Here is an 18494-nt window from a genome sequence, read left to right as displayed (position 1 = left end):
CAAGTTGTTGTTGTTTTACTTTCCAACAGAGGTCATGGAATAACGGTCCAGGAGCAGAGTCCTACCTGATTTCTTTGAACCTCGTAGTTCAAGAGCATTTGGTTTGTTAGCTGATCCTGGCCGGGATTGCAGAAGTTGTCTTATATTGGTTTTCTTTGTTTGCAATGTAAGCATAAAGCTAAATTCTGAGAAGCCTTATCAAAACCTTAAAAAATCTTGGTTCTGAGAACTAAAGAATTAAAAGAGGCAATTTGTCATTGTATCTGGGTCAGCTTTCTGGAAAAGCCTCCATACATAGTCCCATTCTGCATACCTTTCTAATTGTTTTCTATTTCAAATGTTTTTTTTCTCTTCCCTATTGTGGATTGTAGTGTCAGCAATGTTTCTTGTTAGATATTTCATGCCCTAAAGAAGTTATTTTCCTTGCAAATTCCTCCCCTCATTTTTGTTGGCGTTGAGATGGGGGAGGCTTGGTCTAAAATTTATTCCATCAGCTACCAATCCAGTGAAATGAATGATCTCTACCTTATCAAAAATCCTCAATTTTGCAAATCTTAATTCTCTCTGTTCTAATGAACAGAAGGAGGTTTGTTTTAGATTATTAAGTTAAGTTTGTCATTCCTGCATTATGAATTTCCTTTGCACCTTTCCATTATATAAAAAACAAGTAGAAATGGGTTTGAATGGCTTCCTTTGCCCCATTCAGTAGGATAGGTTGGGGTCAGTAACTAGAGCAAACCTATCTTCCTGCTGTGAAGATCAGTTTTAACGAGTGTACTGTAACTGATTGACATGCTGATTGATAAGTAGCTTGTATTCCAGTTGGCAGTAGTAAAAGCCACAACCATCAACTTGGACCCTGTATTTGTACAGCTGGTGTTTCATTTGAGCACAAGTTAGTGCAGAGCCAACAATTTAAGCGTGTGTATTTGAGGCAAATCTACTTGCTTGTCCGTCCTTGACTTTTAACTAGTTTTGCATTAACAGGTTTTGTGGGAGAATGTTTTTAATTATAAAACACCAAGAGGTATGCAAGCTTAAAGTACAGTGGAGTTTTTTTTCAAAAGGAATGAGTACTGCATGAGGTCAGACTAAGCAAAATCAAAAGCTAAGTCATCTTATTATGTGAAATATGCATTTCTCAGCCAGTGTCAGGTTGTAGTGTTTTTTTAAAAAAAAAAAGAGCTTAAGCTCACTAAATAATGCATCAAAATGCTGAATATAGAAATATAATTCTGCCTGGATGAAGCAGGTTTTAATGGAAGTTTACAATGGAGGAAACAATATGACCAGCATGCCAAGGTGCTAACTGTCTGAATGAGCGAACTGCTTGGCCCTATAATGTAAGTTAGGATGCAGGTAGCAAAATTTGGGCGAGTCAGCCTTTATATTGAGCTCAGCAGGCTAGAAAAGAGAAGCTGACCTTGGAGGTGGTTGAAAATTTTGGAGTTGGTGGGATGTTGACACTGAAATCGGACTGCATTAGATTTACCCTGGGTAAGTCATTGAGAGGCGGCCAGGGATTAAGGATTTTGATTAGAATTTTTGACAGGAACTTGAGATGGCTTGGTCATGCCAGTATTGAAAGTTCTAATTTCTTCTGGTTATTTTGCCACAGAATTTTATGGTGGTTTTTGGGGGCAGTGATGGAGAAAGGTAGGCCTGGGTGTCAACATGCGTATAGAAGCTGGCCCCATGCCTGTGGATAATATTGCCTTGAGGCAGCAAACAGACGAAAGGGGATCAAGGATGAAACATTTTTGAGGGAATCCTTTTGGGATTGTTCCCAAAAGATATACTGGCTATGATGTAATGGGTGAGAGTGCAACCAAGCAGAGCCAGTCCCAAAGAAGTGGAAAATGAAAGAAGATGGCGTGTTCAAAAGTATCGAATGCCTCAGTGGTCAAGGGAGATGATGAAGAGTAAAACACCATAGTTGCAGTCAAAAAGACTGTTGGCTACTATGATCAGGGCAGCCTCAGTACAGTGAGCTGGCGGCATCAGACTGGAAATCAGGAGAAACTGTTGGGAGAGGTAAATGTGAAACTCAGTTGTAATGATGCATTCCAAGATTTTCCAGAGGAAAGGGAAGTAAGCGATGAAATAGTAGGCAAAGTGGAGAAGTTACAGTGATGAGGTGATGACAGCCTTGGAGGGGTTGGGAGGAGGGTGAAGAGTGCCATTGACTCTGTCAACAGCAAAATATAGTTGCATAGTCGGAGAGATTGGGAGGGCAGTAGAAACCCACTTTCTGTACTATCATGGAAGAACTGATAAAATGGCATTGTTCAAAACCTGCAGGAATATTATCCACTGTCATCTCCTACCTGAATAAGGCAAAAACAGCTTGCCATTAAAACTAAGTTAATATTCAACAAATCTCCCATTGAATGTTTCAGTGGAATTGTTGCCTTCGTGAAATTTTTTGGAATTTTTCGTATCTTGTGTTGATCAATATTTGGGGGAAAGTTATAGACATTGAGTGTTGGAAGTTGTTCTTAGAATAAGCTCCTTGAAGAAGCCTTCAATAAGCTGGTTATAAAATGTCACTCCTGGAAGTTATGTTAGCTTACAGCTTTCAAATTTAGCTTGCATTATTTGACAAATACTAATCCAGTATTTAGAAGGGATATTTCATGTTTTGGGGAAGGAAGATGTGAAAATTTGCTTGATCTATAAGAGAGCCTTTGGTGATGTGTTTTTCCTTTTTGCATTTTTTTAAAGGACCGTCTTTCCAGGAAAAATTATTCCTCGGGGACAGAGAGTAACTACTACGAAAGAACTCCTCCATCATCTTGTGAAGGGGCTGAAGCAATTGCTCAGCGACCAGGTAATCTGATTTATTTTAAATTACTGATTCACTGTTCTTATCAATCAATTTCTTACAGAACTGCTCAATATTTTCATTAACCACCTTTTGAAGGATTGGGATATCTTTCCAGGGTATGATTGTATGTTTGCAGGTAAACTGGAGGATATAGTAATAAGAATAATAACCATTTTTGTCAACCCTTACTACTGTCTGATGAACTCAGAATGGTGGGATTTTTTTTCTGGATAAGATGATAGCCCATGGTGTTGGGTGTAGTATATTAGCATGGATGGAGGATTGGCTAACTAAAAGAAGACAGAGTTGGATAATTTCAGGATGACAACCTGTGACCAATGGAGTGCCACGGGGATCAGTGCTGGAGCCACAATTATTTGTAATATATAATAATGACTTGGATGAGGGAGGTGAGTGTACTATCACCAAGTTTGCGGTTGACACAAAAATAGGTGGGAAGGCAAGTGGCAAGGGTGACAGTCTACAGAGGGATATAGACGGGTTAAGTGACTGGGCAAAAACTTGGCAGATGGAATATAATGTGTGAAAATGTGAGGTTATGCACTTTGGCTGGAAGAATAGAGGAGTTGAATATTATTTAAATGGAGAAAGACTGCAGAAAGCTGCAGCACGGAGAGCGTTGGGGGCCATTGTGTACGAATCAAAAAAAGCTAGCATACAAATTCAACAGGTAATAGGGAAGGTAAATGGAATGTTGGCCTTTATTTCAAAGGGAATGGAGTATAAAAATAGGGAAGTCTTGCTAAAACTATACAAGGCACTAGTTAGACCACAGCTAGAATACTGTAAACAGTTTTGGTCCCCTTATCTAAGGAAAGATATACTGGCATTGGAGGCAGTCCAGAGAATGTTCACTAGGTTGATCCTGGGTATGGAGGGATTTTCTTATGAGGAGAGGTTGAGTAGGTTGGGCCTGTACTCATTGGAGTTTAGAAGAATGAGAGGTGACCTTATCAAAACGCACTAGAATCTTAGGGGGCTTGACAGAGTAGAAGCTGAGAGGTTATTTCCCCTTGTGGAAGAATCTAGGACCAGAGGGCATAATCTCAGAGTAAGGGGTTGCCCATTTGAGACAGAGATGAGGAATTTCTTCTGAGGGTAGTGAATCTGAGGAATTCTTTACCGTGGAGGGCTGTCGAGGCTGGGTCGTTGAGTATATTGAATGCTGAGATAGACAGATTTTTAATCAGTAAGGGAATCAAGTGTTATGGGGAATAGGCAGGAAAGTGGAATTGAGGATTATCAGATCAGCTACGGTCTCACTGAATGGTTAAGCAGACGCAATGGGCCAAATGGCCTACTTCTGCTCCTATGTCTTATGGTTTTATAGTCATGGGCAGGTTAAATGTAAAATCACCCAACAGGGGAAATAATTAAAATTAGCGGTGAGGCAGAGAGATCGGGGTGTTTATCAATCTCTAAAGGTCCATAACCACTGCTGTGTAGCTATAGCTAAGGTGAATAGAGTTCTAGGGTATAGTCTCAGGACAATTTATCCCTTGTAAAAACCTAATGTCCTTGTATACCACCTTGATTAGGCCTCAGAATACTGTATCCAGTTTTGGTCACCTTATGTTGGGTGATATTGATATTTTGAAAAGGGTGCAGAGGTCAACCACAAGATAAACCACCTTAACTATACAAATCAGCTCAAGAAACTGGGTCTCGAGTTCAGGGACGTGCAGATATGAGAGTGATTTGATTGAGGTTTGATAATGTAGGCACCGGATTGCGTTTATGTAGACCCATGCTTGAATAGGTTAGGAAGGACTGGGGTTCACATTTGTAACTTACATAGGGCAGGCCTAGGTTGGACATTAGATTGTTCTTTTCCCAGAATGAAGTGGATTCGGGAATAGCCAGCCAGCTCATGTAAGCGCTCGATTCACTGTGTCCTTCAAGCAAGAGCTGAACCAGTTTCTTGCTGGGGTGGTGATAACCTCATGGAAGAAGTAGTTATCCTGCTAACAAAAACAGAAAATGCTGGAAAAACTCAGCAAGTCTGACAGCATCTGTGAAGAGAGAAAAACAAAGTTAACCATTTCAAGTTTGTACAACCCTTCTTCAGAGCTGAAGGAAAGTGGAAATGTGATGAAATTTATACTGTTTTTAAGGGGGAGTGGGAAGGTGGAGCTGGATAGAAGGCCAGCGATATGTGGGGACAAAGAAGGGATTGACAAATATGTCATGAACTAAAGGACAAAGGGATTGTTAATGGCAGTGGTTAGTGCTTAAAAAAAAAAAGAAGGTGCTAATAGTGGTGTAGAGGTAAGAAAGCAGAATGTGATTATAGCAGAAGGATAGTATTAAGCAAAAGAACAACATTGAACAAGTGACAGATGGCCCTGTAAGGGATGGGGTGGGGGGGGAGGGGGCGGTGATGCGGCAAAAAAAGGATAGAAAATGGGATAATAAAGGGGGATAAAACTACAGATGAATAAATAAAAAATAAAAGTGGATAAAAAATAAAAATGAATATAGAAGAAAGGGATTTTTTAAAAAGGGGTGAGGATGGAGGAGAGAGTTCATGGTCTGAAATTCTTGAACTCAGTGTTAAGTCCGGAAGGTTGTAAGGTGCCTAATCGGAAGATGAGGTGCTGTTGCTGCAGTTTGCGTTGGGCATCAGTGGAACATTGCAGCAGGCCAAGGACGGACATGTGGGCATGAGAGCAGGGTGGAGTGTTGAAACGACTAGCGACCGAAAGGTTTGGGTCGTGCTTGCGGATAGATGAGGTGTTCCGCAAAGCGGTCACCCAGTCTGCGTTTGGTCTCCTTGATCTCTCTCCACAGATGATGTCAGACCTGCTGAGTTTTTCCAGCATTTTCTGTTTTTGTTTCAGATTTCCAGCATCCACAATATTTTGCAGTTATCTTGCTAACTTCAGTCAGAGCCCGTGTTATCTCCTGGACCAATTTTGATCACCTAAGGGTGTCGATAAAGAATTGTCCATGTTTTCTTTGCCCTAGCCGGTCAAGGTATTTGTGTATGTACTTTTTTTTAACTCATCCCAGGAGATTGCATTGCTCCAAGTGGCTGGGAAGTATTTGAATTATGGTGCATAAGACATCAGAACTGTGTGGACCAAGTATAGTGTCTGTTATGTATACTTGCTGTTGGTAGAGCTGGTCTGTGATGCACACCTGACCTGCCTCCTACATCACCAGAAAAGTTCAGGAGCAGATTGAAGACCTAAATATTGAGTTGTTTGTGCTGATGATGAGCTGTGATTAGCTCTTGACAAGCAATGTGGTGGTAATGTTGTTAGATATTTTGTACAGAAAGTATTCCCATTAGCTTTTCCTTTCCGCTTCAGCCAGAACTGAAGATCAAATTCTAAATTGTGACCTACATTTCTTATTGACCATGTACATCAGTGTGTCACTATAAATAAATAAGGCAGCATTATCTTTGTCCTCTTCCTGCCTGATTATATGATCAGATACAATGTGAGAGGCAGCCCAACAGACGAGAACTACTCTGGCACCAAAGTTCTTCACAGTGTGATAACTGAAGATCAAAGTTCTCAATGGGGCACTGAAATCTTTGAGACTAATTGACGAGAATACTAAGGTTTCGTTAAGTTTTAATGTTGACTGGTGGGTGCGCCAAGAAACCACATTGTTCTGCTTCGAGAAAAATATGTTGTAAAGCAGTCAAAAGACAGAACTGTGAATAACATTGAAAGAATCACCACTGTAATTGCTTAACTGTTCACTTTCCCTATTTCACATTTACTCATTTAAACCTTGCAGCAAGTTCCCTCTTTTTAAAAAAAAATGTATTGATAATTACATGATTGAAACATTACCTTTTTTTTCAGGGTAGTGAGTGCCTTTCAGGTGTGTTTGGACACTCGATTTTTTTTTTAAAAAGCTGACCAGAATGTTGGAAATAGTATTGCAATGATGTCGTGACAACTGCCAGACAGATGTCTTGTAGAGCCCAGAGGGAAATGGTAGAGCTTTTTTTTTAGGCTTTAGTTCAATTTGGCCGTTTCCTCTTTGGTCCATCTTGGCTTCAGTTTGTGCTCCGGAACTCTGTCGCAGTCGAGCTGTTCTCCGATGTAGTAGGGAACTGAGACTAAAACTGAATTTGGATTTTTTTCAGTTGGAGACAAAATTCTCCGATGTTCAGATAGGCATCAGTTTGCTTTTTACCGTTCTATTTACACTTCAAGTTCAATATTGGTGCCGACTAACTTCCGCTTTAGACATGTGCTGAACCTGAGTTGTAAGTGTGCAGTCGGGGCCCAGCCCTGACTCCAAAGTGATGAGATTTTCTATGGCAGGATTGGGTGGGGTTGGTGGTGGAGGGGATGGCAGTAGTGTCATGCCACTTCAGTTTGACACTGCTTGGACTGTAAATCCAGAGTGGGGTCACACATGGTTTATAAACCATTTGGTGGACCTGTTGATTTGCAACCCATAACTGCAGTGTAAACACCCCACTTAAAGCTTTTTACCAGCTGACTGCACATTCATTTAATTCTGTCCTAATGGACAAAAGTTATTTCAAACTGATCATGGGCTCTTTATTTTGTAACTAGAGTTTTCTGTTTGTTTTTCAGGTGTACAGATTGAAAATATTATCTTTAAAACTGTCTCAAAAAAGAGAACTGACAACTACTGGGAGTACACATTTGAGGTAAGTAATAGATTACCTTTAATTTGCTCTATATTAATGAAAAGAAAAATACAGTAGATGCTAGAAATCTGAAGTAAAAGCAAACAATCTTGTTAAGTCTCAAGTTAGCTGTTATAAGTGGTGACAGAGGAGTTCATGTTTCAGGTGTGGAGCCTTCACTTTCTGCCTGAAGTTGACTTTAGTTGAATGGAAATAGCCACTTGGTTCAGGTGCTTTTTCTATTCAAGATTGAAGATGGATAAGGGGTTGTATTTGACATCTACATTCATAGCTGCATTGAATAATGGCTTTATTAATATCACCTTTAAATTTATATGATTCGGCTTGATAAGAGCGTTACATTTAGCATGGCTGTTATCTTTGATGTCGGGAAAATCCAATAATTGAGGCTTTCAAAAAAATGACATTGTGCTTCTCGTGTTTGTTTTATTTTAGTATGCTCACTCATCACTCCCTGCAAAGGAGGAATAAATCAAAGACAAAATGTTATCAAATGACCTGTCATTCCTGAAAAAGAGAATATACTAGTAATACAGCTATGCTATTTAGACCTGGATGTAGTGATGAATCAGTCATGCCTTTTGCAAGAAAGGGATTGGAACCATCCAATAATTTGAATTAAGCAACAAAAACAAAGCAAAGGGGCGTTTAGTGCTTAAAGATATTTAATTGTGACTTTAGTTCAGAAACTGTATATATCGTGTCAATTTTTAGCTCTGGAGCTTCTTTCGAAGATGTACTTGAGCTTCTTAAAAACTTGAGATGGGTAATTGGAGGCGGTATCTGGACTTTTGTACGCAATTAAATTAACCTTTAAAGTACACAGCCCTGGATTAAATGGCAGAAGATGATTACAGTATTTGAGATTGACAAGACTAGCGCCGATATGTAATCATCATTTTTGTTTTAATCTGCAAGTAGTTGAATTAAATCAAGTGACAGTTATGGACAAAGAAGACCTTGGGACTAAAGGTGGAAGCCAGCCTGGTCCACCCCTTATCCTTTCTTTCCTCGTCCCGGCTGGGTCCAGCTCGGCGGCAAAGTCATCCCGGCTTTAAGTTATCCTATTCCACCACATACCTCCCCACCCCAGGACCCAAAATCGGGAAAATCTCTGCATCTGGTACACGTCTGGTCCTGAGCTTCCCGGATACAGGGTCTGGTACCTGTATATATAAATACCAAAGTACAGGTTCTTTAAGTCTCCATATTTTAGCATCCACTTATTTAAAATTGCAAAGCGTTTGCCTTATGATTGTCCTGCACATTAATTCTATATATTGTTCACTTTTTCAATATAAAGAAGAATTTCCTAGCGTCAATCCTAAATGTGCTGTTTACTAGCCTGAATCTGAGTGCCCTTAGCCTGCTATCGCCACTTAACTCAAAATAATAGCCTTGATTTAGCTTTTTTATATTCCCTCTCCTCACAACTCGGACACTAGGGACCAAACCTATGGCTTTTCTCTGCATTGTGGGCAGCACTTAGATGTTCTCCTTGTGTTTCAGCATCCAGAACTGGTCATGGCCCTGGAGATGCAGTCTGACCAGAGTATAATACTGTAGTTTAATGTTCTGTTGGATTTGTTGTTGCTACACTACATTGGCTGGATGTGTTGTGTCAAGTCCACTACGACTAATTCAACTTTGTCCTTGGCTAGTTCCAACACTTATTTGTGGAATACATGTATTGCTTATTTTTCCTTTCTGCATGCAGCACTTTGCACTCGTTTGCCTTAAATCCATCTACCATTTTTTCCAAATCATTCTGGTTTCTGAAATGCCTGTCCTGGTTCCACTGCCTCTTCCAGTTTGGTAATGTTTACAATTTTGACCACTTAGCATTTGATTTCTGAATCCAGGTCATTTATGTAAGTTAGAAATGGTAGTCTCAACACTGAACTCTGGGGCACCCTGTTCAATGCTCCTCTTTTCTCCCAACGCTGACATAACCCTTAATGTTGGGCAGTTTTATAACCAGAGTTGACATGTATTGACGTCAGCTGCAGGAGCCCACAAGACAGACTTGCCATTGTGAATAGGCAAACAGAATTTTGGTTTCACCCGTGGAAACATGGATATAGAAGCAAGGCAGGGTAATGTTGAACTTGTACAAGCCCTGATTCCAGGATTAGTAGTTATGAACAGAGCCTTGGGACTTTTCCCAGTGTAGCTGTAATGGTTTAACGATCAACCTTGTGGATGTCTTTGAGATAATAACTAATTATATTCAGTTAAATAGTGATAAGTTGTTAGCAAGGCAGTAACATGAGGACACAAATCTAAGCCATTCACACAAGAATTAAATGGATCGTTGCGGGGCGGGGGTGGTAAATGTCTTTACCCAATGGTTGGTTGAATGTGGAAGTCTTTATCAAAATCTGTTGTTGAAGTTGAGTAATAAATCCTTTTAAGGAAATTACTTAGATGTTTCAAACGGAATATTTAAGGGTATGGTGAGCAAGAGGTTAGGCTTTGGAATGAAAGATATTGGCGTAGACACATGGAGCCAATAACTTGTTTGTCTGCGGTTAACATGGATTTTTTTTATATCTTGTATTTGTACCATCGTTCACAACATTTGTAAAATTGTATTTGAAGGTCTTGCGGACTGATCTCTCGATGTGTACTGTGAGGAAAACACACCAAGAACTGCAGGAGTTTTTAACTAAAGTAAGTTTTTACTTGCTAAAATTTCAAATTTGCAGAGTCGGGGCAATAAGAAATAAGGTGCATAGATGACTGCCCGTTGTTCATATGGTCTTATTGTTCCAAATCAATTTTAACTTGAGTAAGATAGGAAATATTAATATGTGGTAATAAATTCCTGTCCTGCTAGATATTTGAGTGCCACCTCTGCCTCCTTTCAAAGATCCTGGTTTATTGTTTATTTTGTTGATGAGTTTGTACCCGCTGTTCTCCTGCAGAGCTCTTTGTACAATTAAGGTGAAAGCAGTATACTAATCCTAGTTCTGAAGAAGAGTCTATTTGGACTTGAAAGGTTAACTCTGTTTCTCTCTCCACAGATGCTGCCAGCCCTGCTGAGTTTTTCCAGCACTTTGTTTTTATTACTAATCCTAGTATCTGGAGGAGACAATTTCTTAACTAAGCACCGTTTACAAGGAGCCTGTGCTCTTGTAGTTGAAGCCAAAGTAGAACCTAATAGTGATTTATGCTTGGAAGAGGCTTATACTATTCGGCTGTCTGCCATATTTAAAAGTATTGAGTCCTTCCTTTTTTGGAGGTGGAAGGAATGGGATCATGGCCAGATCATCATTTTGTTCATTCTAATGACAGGTGAAATGCAAACAGCTCAGTGAACTGCTGTAATTAACTCATTGGACAGCCCAGCTTAATTGATATTCTTTGCATACCACCCTAGATTCCTATTTAAAGTGGGTTTTGTCGTATACCAATAGGAGCTTTGCTTTTTATCTTTCCCTAAGCTGGTCAGATTTCACTCCCATTTGCTGTTTTAAGTGCAGTTTAGAAAAAGGGCATGCATTGTGCAAAATGTTTGTAGTACCATCAGTTGAGATCTGTTTTTGTATTCTAATCAAAAAATTGAGTGAAATAGATTTTAGAATGCAGGCCTCGCTGTTTATTACAAGTTAGAACCATTATTATTCAAAGGACACCCCAACAGTTATCTTTGTTCTGAGCAAAGATCAGAAAAGTATTCATTAGGTAACATCTGACATGCCTTGCTACAGCAACCTTACTGGCTTGGATGCTTGCTATTTTTTTCCTCTTGTTTGGCCGTCTTTTAATTTTCTCTCCTACTTTCTGCCTCAATGGAGGAAAGTAGCCAGGGCATCCTGCAATTTTACATTTCTCAGTTTATAATGTTGCAAATGAGACCCTTTTTATTCACCAAGATGCTTCAGATAAAGTTTGAGAAGGGATTCAGGGATCCTGCCTTAGCAATTAAAGTCTTTTTAAAAATTCATTCATAGGAGCATCACTGGCAAGGCCAGCATTTATTGCTTACCCCTCACTTGCCCTTGAGAAGATGGAGGCTTTGTATTGTACATGTGAGGGTTATGAGGCTATGAAAGCATACACATTTAATAGTTTATAGGAGAAATTGACAGGTTACTACAAGGATGATTTATATTGGAAGTACAAGTGTTACACTGGTATTGGAGGAGGGGGTGCATTTTCTGAAATTAATGTATTGCTTTCAAGGGGTTGAGAGTGATTTTTTTTTCTCTCTGCGGCTCAGAGCACAAACTAACTGGCTGTTTATTACAGGAGTCACCTTCCAAGGTGACTCATTCTTACCACTGTTTGTTCTTTGGTAATGCATTTTTCCTTCAGTGTGGAGGAAGCAATATGCCTACAGACATATGATCTTCAGACTTGGACCATAAAAGGCTTCTTTGGCTTTCACAGCCCTGCCAAGAAGACGCTATTTGGTTAAGAGTCTAGGTCTGATAAAATTTCCTATTGAGTTGGTTTGATTCTTTCTCAACCTGGTTCCCGAAGAAATGTGTGAAATTATATTGCTGATCATATATTGGGGGATTAAAATAGGCCCTGAATAATGCATAGAAATGCAGTTCTTAACTGGTAAATCTGCTCATTTTAAACAACATACAGACTTTGGGCTTGTAATGGAAACCATTAGTTAACATAATTCTTTAATTCATTCACGGGAAGTGGGTGTCATTGGCAAGGCGAGCAGTTATTACTCACCCCTAATTATCCTTAAGAAGGTGAGCCACCTTCTTGAATGCCATCTTCCCTAATTAGGATGTTTTAAAGCTCAGTTATGTTTTCAGTGGTGGGTTGAATTAATTGTGCATGACCCAATTCCCCACCCTTGTGTGATTCTAAAATAGTACTCTGTTTTCTCATACAGCTTCCTAAGGATCTTTCCATTGATGCTTCTGGCAAGACTGCAGTGCGGGCATTAAGTCACGGCTCACAGACGAGAGAAGACAGACGGCACTCTGATCTGGAGTCACTCATAAGGTAACTGCTGAGCACTGGTATTAAAGTAATAATGGCGCTAAGTGCTAATTTTACCTCATCTTGTACAGATATCCCCTCTGTTTATAGAACCTACCCACTGCTGTTTTCATCTTCCTATGCATATCTACCTAATGCCAGGGTTACTCAATTCAAGTGGCTACACTGGGACAATACTTAATCATTGAGAACAAAACTTAAACTTAAATCATTCAAAGTTAAACCTTCCAGTTTTCAAATGTGGTGCTATTGGGAAACATGAAACTTTTTTAGTAATATTATTCTGGTATCTTTGTATGTCAAAAATGTTTACTTATGTTTCACAGTCATTTTTCTCTTTCCTGCCCCATCCTCCAATTCCTCCCATCTCTTGAAATCTGTGATTTACTTTTTACAGTAGTTTGACACTTCTGATATAGGAACATTTAGGCCCTCCTGGATGATCTGTGATCTAACTCCAAATCTATGTTTAAAGGCTTTGAAAATTGAACCTGCAGCAGAATCTGTTTTGATATAGTTTGCCATGTGTTTATTCTTTCAGAAACATATTTTGAGTTCTTATAAGCAAATCCAAGGAAATATGTTAAAATGTTCATTCCCCTACCATACATATATATCTTTTTATACCTAACAATATTGCATTGGTGTTTTAAGAGTTGTCTGTTTCTGCCAGTTGGATTGAATGGCAAACTTTATATTTCAGACCCCACCCCACAATTTCTGCTTTTGAGAAATGTTGTATTCTTTTGCCCTGTTAATTTTCTTTCCTGTCAGTACTGTCATTGGGCGGCATTATAAAATATCTATTTTTCTACTTTTCACCACATCCACTGTGATGTGTGCCACTTGCCTGAATCAATTTATATTTCACACTTATCTGAATTTACGCTGCTCAAATTATTTAATTTTGTTCATGTGCCTAAATGAACTTGTGCTGATGTGGGGTTATCAGTGCCGTAAGGAATTAAATCTCTGATCTGCAGCGTTTCCTTGTCTTTGTTCATCTGCCATTTCTTGTCTATCTTAATCTTATCTTTCTGGTCTTGCATACTTGTTAAGCCTGTCTTAACCATTTTTTTACTGTTCCGTTTTTCATTCTGACAATCGCATCAACATTTCTCGTACTACAAACAATCACTTGGTAGTATAGAACTTGAATATTGCTGAAAAGAGAGACACGTTGCTGAAGATTTTTGTCTTGCACTCATTCCTTTTCTCCTGTGGTATAAATTGTGATCGTTCAAAATTTGGTACTCTTGCATCAGTCCTGATTAGTACAAGACGAAAAGCTTTGGCAATGTTTCCAGTACTCTACTTTCAGCAATAGTCCTTTACATGACTTTATAATTTTACTTGTTGCTACTTTTCAACGGCATGAGTTAAAATGAGTGACAATAGCCATTTCCCCCCCTTTTTGTTTCCTCTCAGCTGCCCCATGTTCTGTTTTTGGCCCAAAACTCTTCCCATGGTGATTTTTGGCTTCTTTTCTGTGCTGGTTGACTTGCAGTGTTCTTTGCCCAGGAGAATACTTTCTTGCTTTGGGCCCACGTTCTTTGATTCAACGAGCATTCCAGCCTCTACAATGGCCTTTTCCAGCCTTGTACATCTCCTTGGAGCCTAAATAAGATTTTCCATTAATTATCCAGTTAAGGGCTATGCTCAAATTTGTCAGCCCAATAGGAACTCTGACCAACTTACACCATCCTTGCTTGGAGCTACTGCCAGGATATTAGTAAGGAATCTCTGACATCTTGCATGCAGCCAAAATAACATTGAGTAAACCAATAAAAAAAACAACTACAGATGGATAACTGTGCTTTCATAAATGGAAAATGTGATGTGCTGTAGGGCGCTTGCAAGCTACTTCTTCATACTGAGCTGTCTGACAGCCTTCCCTAATTTAGCAAGAAATGGCAAGAACTATAACCCTTTACCATGTAACTTTAGGAGAGAAGATGAGCTCTTTTTTTTTTGGAGGGAAAGGATTAAAGCTGTTTTCACGGTTTATATTTAGTTCTCTATTTTATTAACTGTGTGTCTGAAAGCATCTAAAGGCACAAAAAAAACTGAAGAGGGCACATTAGATCTTGAACCACGATACAGTGCAAAAAGAGTGCTAATGTGTGGTAAGACTTCATTCTATAGAATGAGTTCCCCTTCTCTGCTTACCGGTTACCCCTATTATAATGGTTATAAATGAATGTTCGGTGTTTTTGTTATAAGGCCTGAATTTTTAAATGCTACTCTACAAACTTGCTGGACAAAAGTTGACCATAGCAAGATCCCTTGTACATAGAACGAATTGAAAATGGGTCAAATGTAACAATGTCGGATTCACATTAAAATGCGTAGTCATTGATAGGTGATGTAGAAGCATGACCATAGAAATGTTTAGGGCTGGAAAAGACCACTTCAGCTGAACTGGCTGGCCTTGGAGCTCAAAAGCACTGCACAGAATTTATTATCCATATGTCTCAATTGATTTTCTTGCCAATTGCCCATCTAGCATTCACTTAAATTCCTGATATTACTGGCCTTGATTGCTGTCCTAGGATGCCCTCTGCAAATATGCATTGGTGACTTGTGTGAAGCAGATGTATCTGATCTTCTATGAACTTCATCTCTCAACACTAAATTTATTTTACCATTTAGCCTAGTTGCTCAAAATATCTAAGGATCCTCTGATTACAGTGAGCCTGCTCTTGTTTATAGCCTTACACCTGTTGTCACCTCCTTTGCATCATGATCAAACTTCAACAGTTCTTCCCCTCTTCCAAATCATAGATGTATAATGTGGCTAGCAATGGCCCAAGCACTAATCCTTGGGCGCTCGACTAGTCATTTGGCCTGTTGTGCAACTCGTGGCAATATACTTCAAAAACTTCCATCCTATTTCATACCTTTTCTACTTTATTTATCAGCTCCTGAGTGGCACCGTATCAAATGCTTTATTAAATTTACAATAAACATTATCCATGAAGTTTCTTTTACCGTGAATGATTCTCAGTAAACCTGTTAGAATTCTTTATCTTTGTGCCCCGCCCAGAAAGCTTTGCTGATAACTTTGTGCTTCCCTAGGTGTTCCACGATTCCCTTTTTCAGTGTGGTTCCTAACATTTTGCTCGTGCACTGTCCAGTTTATCAAACTAATCTTCAGGCTACGCACTTTTGTTTTTTGTAATTAATATAAAGGCTCAATCTTAGTTGCAATTCTTAATTCTAATGATTCCCTAAATATCATTGCTAAAAGTTGACTAACTTGTCAGTCATTGGCTTTATCAGCCATTTCCTTAATATGCCCTTGTGTGCAAGCCATTCGGCTCTGGGTCTCATTCTCTTTGTGTGTTCAATGTTTTCAGCATTTCTTCATCAGTAATTAACGTTGTCATAAAAAATTTTCTCCCTGTTTCTTGGAAAATCAACCCCTACTTCGGCTGTAGAACTTTAAAAAGGCATCCAGGTAGCCTTTTTACGATTTCTCTTTAATTGCTGTTTGTGGAAGAAGCCGCCTTTCATGAGTAACATCGGTGTTTAAAAGAAAATTGTTCAGGATATTGACCATCTTTGCTTAATTCTACCTCTCCCTTCAAAGGTCCTACATCCTTGGCTCAGTTCACTCCAGACATAGTTGCAGGAGCATTTTATGCTCCTTGCATTCTTTTATGTCTTGAAGTTTTCGTCAAGCTCTTTTTTTTTTTAAAAGTGGTTTTCACTTTATCCTTGTACTCTCCTTTGTCTACCACAGAGGTGATCTTAATGAAACATACAAGATCCTGAGGGGACTTGACAGGGTGGATACTGGGAGACTTGAACTAGGGGACACAGTTAATGTCAGGGAGAAAAAATGGCCTGCCTTTTAAGATGATGAGAATTTTTTTTCTTTGGAGGGTAGGTTAGCCTGTGGAATTTTCTTCCCCAGAATGCAGTGGAGGCTGGGTTAGACAGATTTTTGATAGACAAGGAGCCCAGGATTATGGGGGGGGGCAGAGAGAAAGGTTGAGTTGACACCATAGCCAGATCAGCCATGATCTTATCGAGTGGCAGAGCAGGCTGAAGGGCTGAATGGCCTATTCCTGTTCCTAAGTCCTATGTTCCTAACCTGAAGATCTATATTTGAGCCCCATATTCCTTGTATTATTGCCTTTTGTAGTCTCTGGGTTTTTCTTTACTCCTATACCCTGTGGTATACATAAATGCACCATACTGTAATAACAATGTTAAAGTTTACCACTACGCCATGCCTTGTGAGTGTAATGTTTTCAGCCCAGCTTCATTAATTGCTTTCTGCGTTCCCTCCAACAACTAGTGTTTGAAAATCTAAAATCTTTATTGTACTCTTTTAACTGTGGTGAGTCTGCCACCAGAGCCGACTATAGTTTTGTTTTTAACATGTTCCCTAACTCTGTGCTTTTGTAAATAAAATTGGATAGCGTTGCCAACCCCTCATGCTTTTTAACTGAGTGAACAGATAGTTTAGGGGCATGACCAGGAAGCATATACCTTGAATAAAAACAGAAGGCCGTGGAAAAGCGGGAAGGCAATGGCATAGTGGTATTGTCGCTGGGCTAGTAATCCAGAGGCCCAAGGTAATGCTATGGGGACCCAGGTTGGAATCCTGCCACGGCAGATGGTGGAATTAAAAGTCAAATGATGAAACCATTGCTGATTGTTGTAAAAACCCATCTGATTCACTAATGCCCTTTAGGGAAAGAAATCTGCTTTCTTTACCTGGTCTGGCCTACATGTGACTCTAGACCCACAGCAATGTGGTTGACCCTTAAATGCCCCCTGAACAAGGGCAACTCGGGATGGGTAATAAATGCTGACCTAGCCAGTGGCGCCCACATCCCATGAACAAATTTTTTAAAAAAGCTCAGAAGAGTCACATTGGACCTTCAAACATTAACTCTGTTCCTCTCTCCACAGATGCAGCCAGATTGGCTGAGTTTTTCCAGCTCTTTCTGTTTTTGTTCCAGATCTCTAGTGTCTGCAGTATTTTTCTTAGCATATATCTTAATCCTGATCTCTCCTTACTCCTTGCAGTTAATCCTAGGAAATTAAAAACCCCTTAAGGCAATTTAAATATGAATGTAGTTGTCATCTTAATCTGGTTAAATAGCTCAGCAACCATAGTCACACTCTGACTTGGTGACCAGTTACACAATCCAACAACAAGCTTCTTTTATTTCAAATAAACCTGGAATTAGCGTGGCATTTGGATCTGTACGTTAAAAACGCCACCATCTCTATCCTTTCATGTTAAAATATTTCCTTATAGGTATATCCCCACTTTGTTCAAATATCATTGTCCATTTTGTCACCGGAGCTCTGGATTATTTCATTCATTTCTTGATGCTGTATGCATTTGTGCACAATTTTTAAAGATATGTGCTTCCATTCCTCATGATCTGTGCTAGTCCTTAAACTTTTAAATTTCCCCATTTTCAAATGCTTGCTGTGTGGTTCAATTCTATGCTGGCTTTTTCTTGATGTTTGAATATCCCTCCTTGGCATATTAATTCACCCCCACTATTCTAGTTATTTTCTTTACCAGTTTGGTTCAAGTGAAAGCAATCCGGTTTTGGGTTCTCTTCCGGTTTTACAACTTGGCATGATGCCTGAAATATCTAAACCCTTCCCTCCTGCACCATGTCTCTAGCCATGCATTTACCTGCCTAATCCTATCCTATTTCTGCTGCCCAGCATAAAGTCTGTGAATTTGATTAGATTTTTTTTAAAAGATCTTGCACTAATCTCTTGCTGTTCTGAATGGAAAGAGCAAACTGTCCTGTTGATTCTCTTCAGTCAAAGCTAAACATAAATGTGTATCCTAAATGGCAGTCACCATACACTAGAATGCACATTAGTAGAGCCCTCCAGTCATTGTAAACAAACAGTATACATTGACCCTGCTGTTACAAAAATGCAGCTTAGGTATAAGTAGAAATGCCATCAAATATGGACTTGTTTTGGGTCTGCTTTGATTCTTGTTCCTAGTACTGTACCCTAGTAATTGCTCAGAAAAGA

At 39.4% G+C, this 18494-nt stretch overlaps 1 protein-coding gene across 1 annotated transcript in view; it reads left to right on the top strand.

Annotated features, from left to right (window-relative positions):
* Window positions 1-18494, top strand: part of LOC144674520 (zinc finger CCHC domain-containing protein 2-like) — a 68916-nt gene that overhangs the window by 17110 nt on the left and 33312 nt on the right. Inside the window, exons 2-5 of the mRNA XM_078535830.1 lie at window positions 2725-2830; window positions 7417-7493; window positions 10095-10166; window positions 12358-12470. Of these exons, the coding sequence (XP_078391956.1) occupies window positions 2725-2830; window positions 7417-7493; window positions 10095-10166; window positions 12358-12470 (368 nt within the window). The remainder of the gene's footprint in view (window positions 1-2724; window positions 2831-7416; window positions 7494-10094; window positions 10167-12357; window positions 12471-18494) is intronic.

Source organism: Cetorhinus maximus, chromosome 3, assembly GCF_964194155.1.
Source record: "Cetorhinus maximus chromosome 3, sCetMax3.hap1.1, whole genome shotgun sequence".
Lineage (NCBI taxonomy): Eukaryota > Metazoa > Chordata > Chondrichthyes > Lamniformes > Cetorhinidae > Cetorhinus > Cetorhinus maximus.
This window is presented reverse-complemented; position numbering and strand designations above follow the sequence as displayed.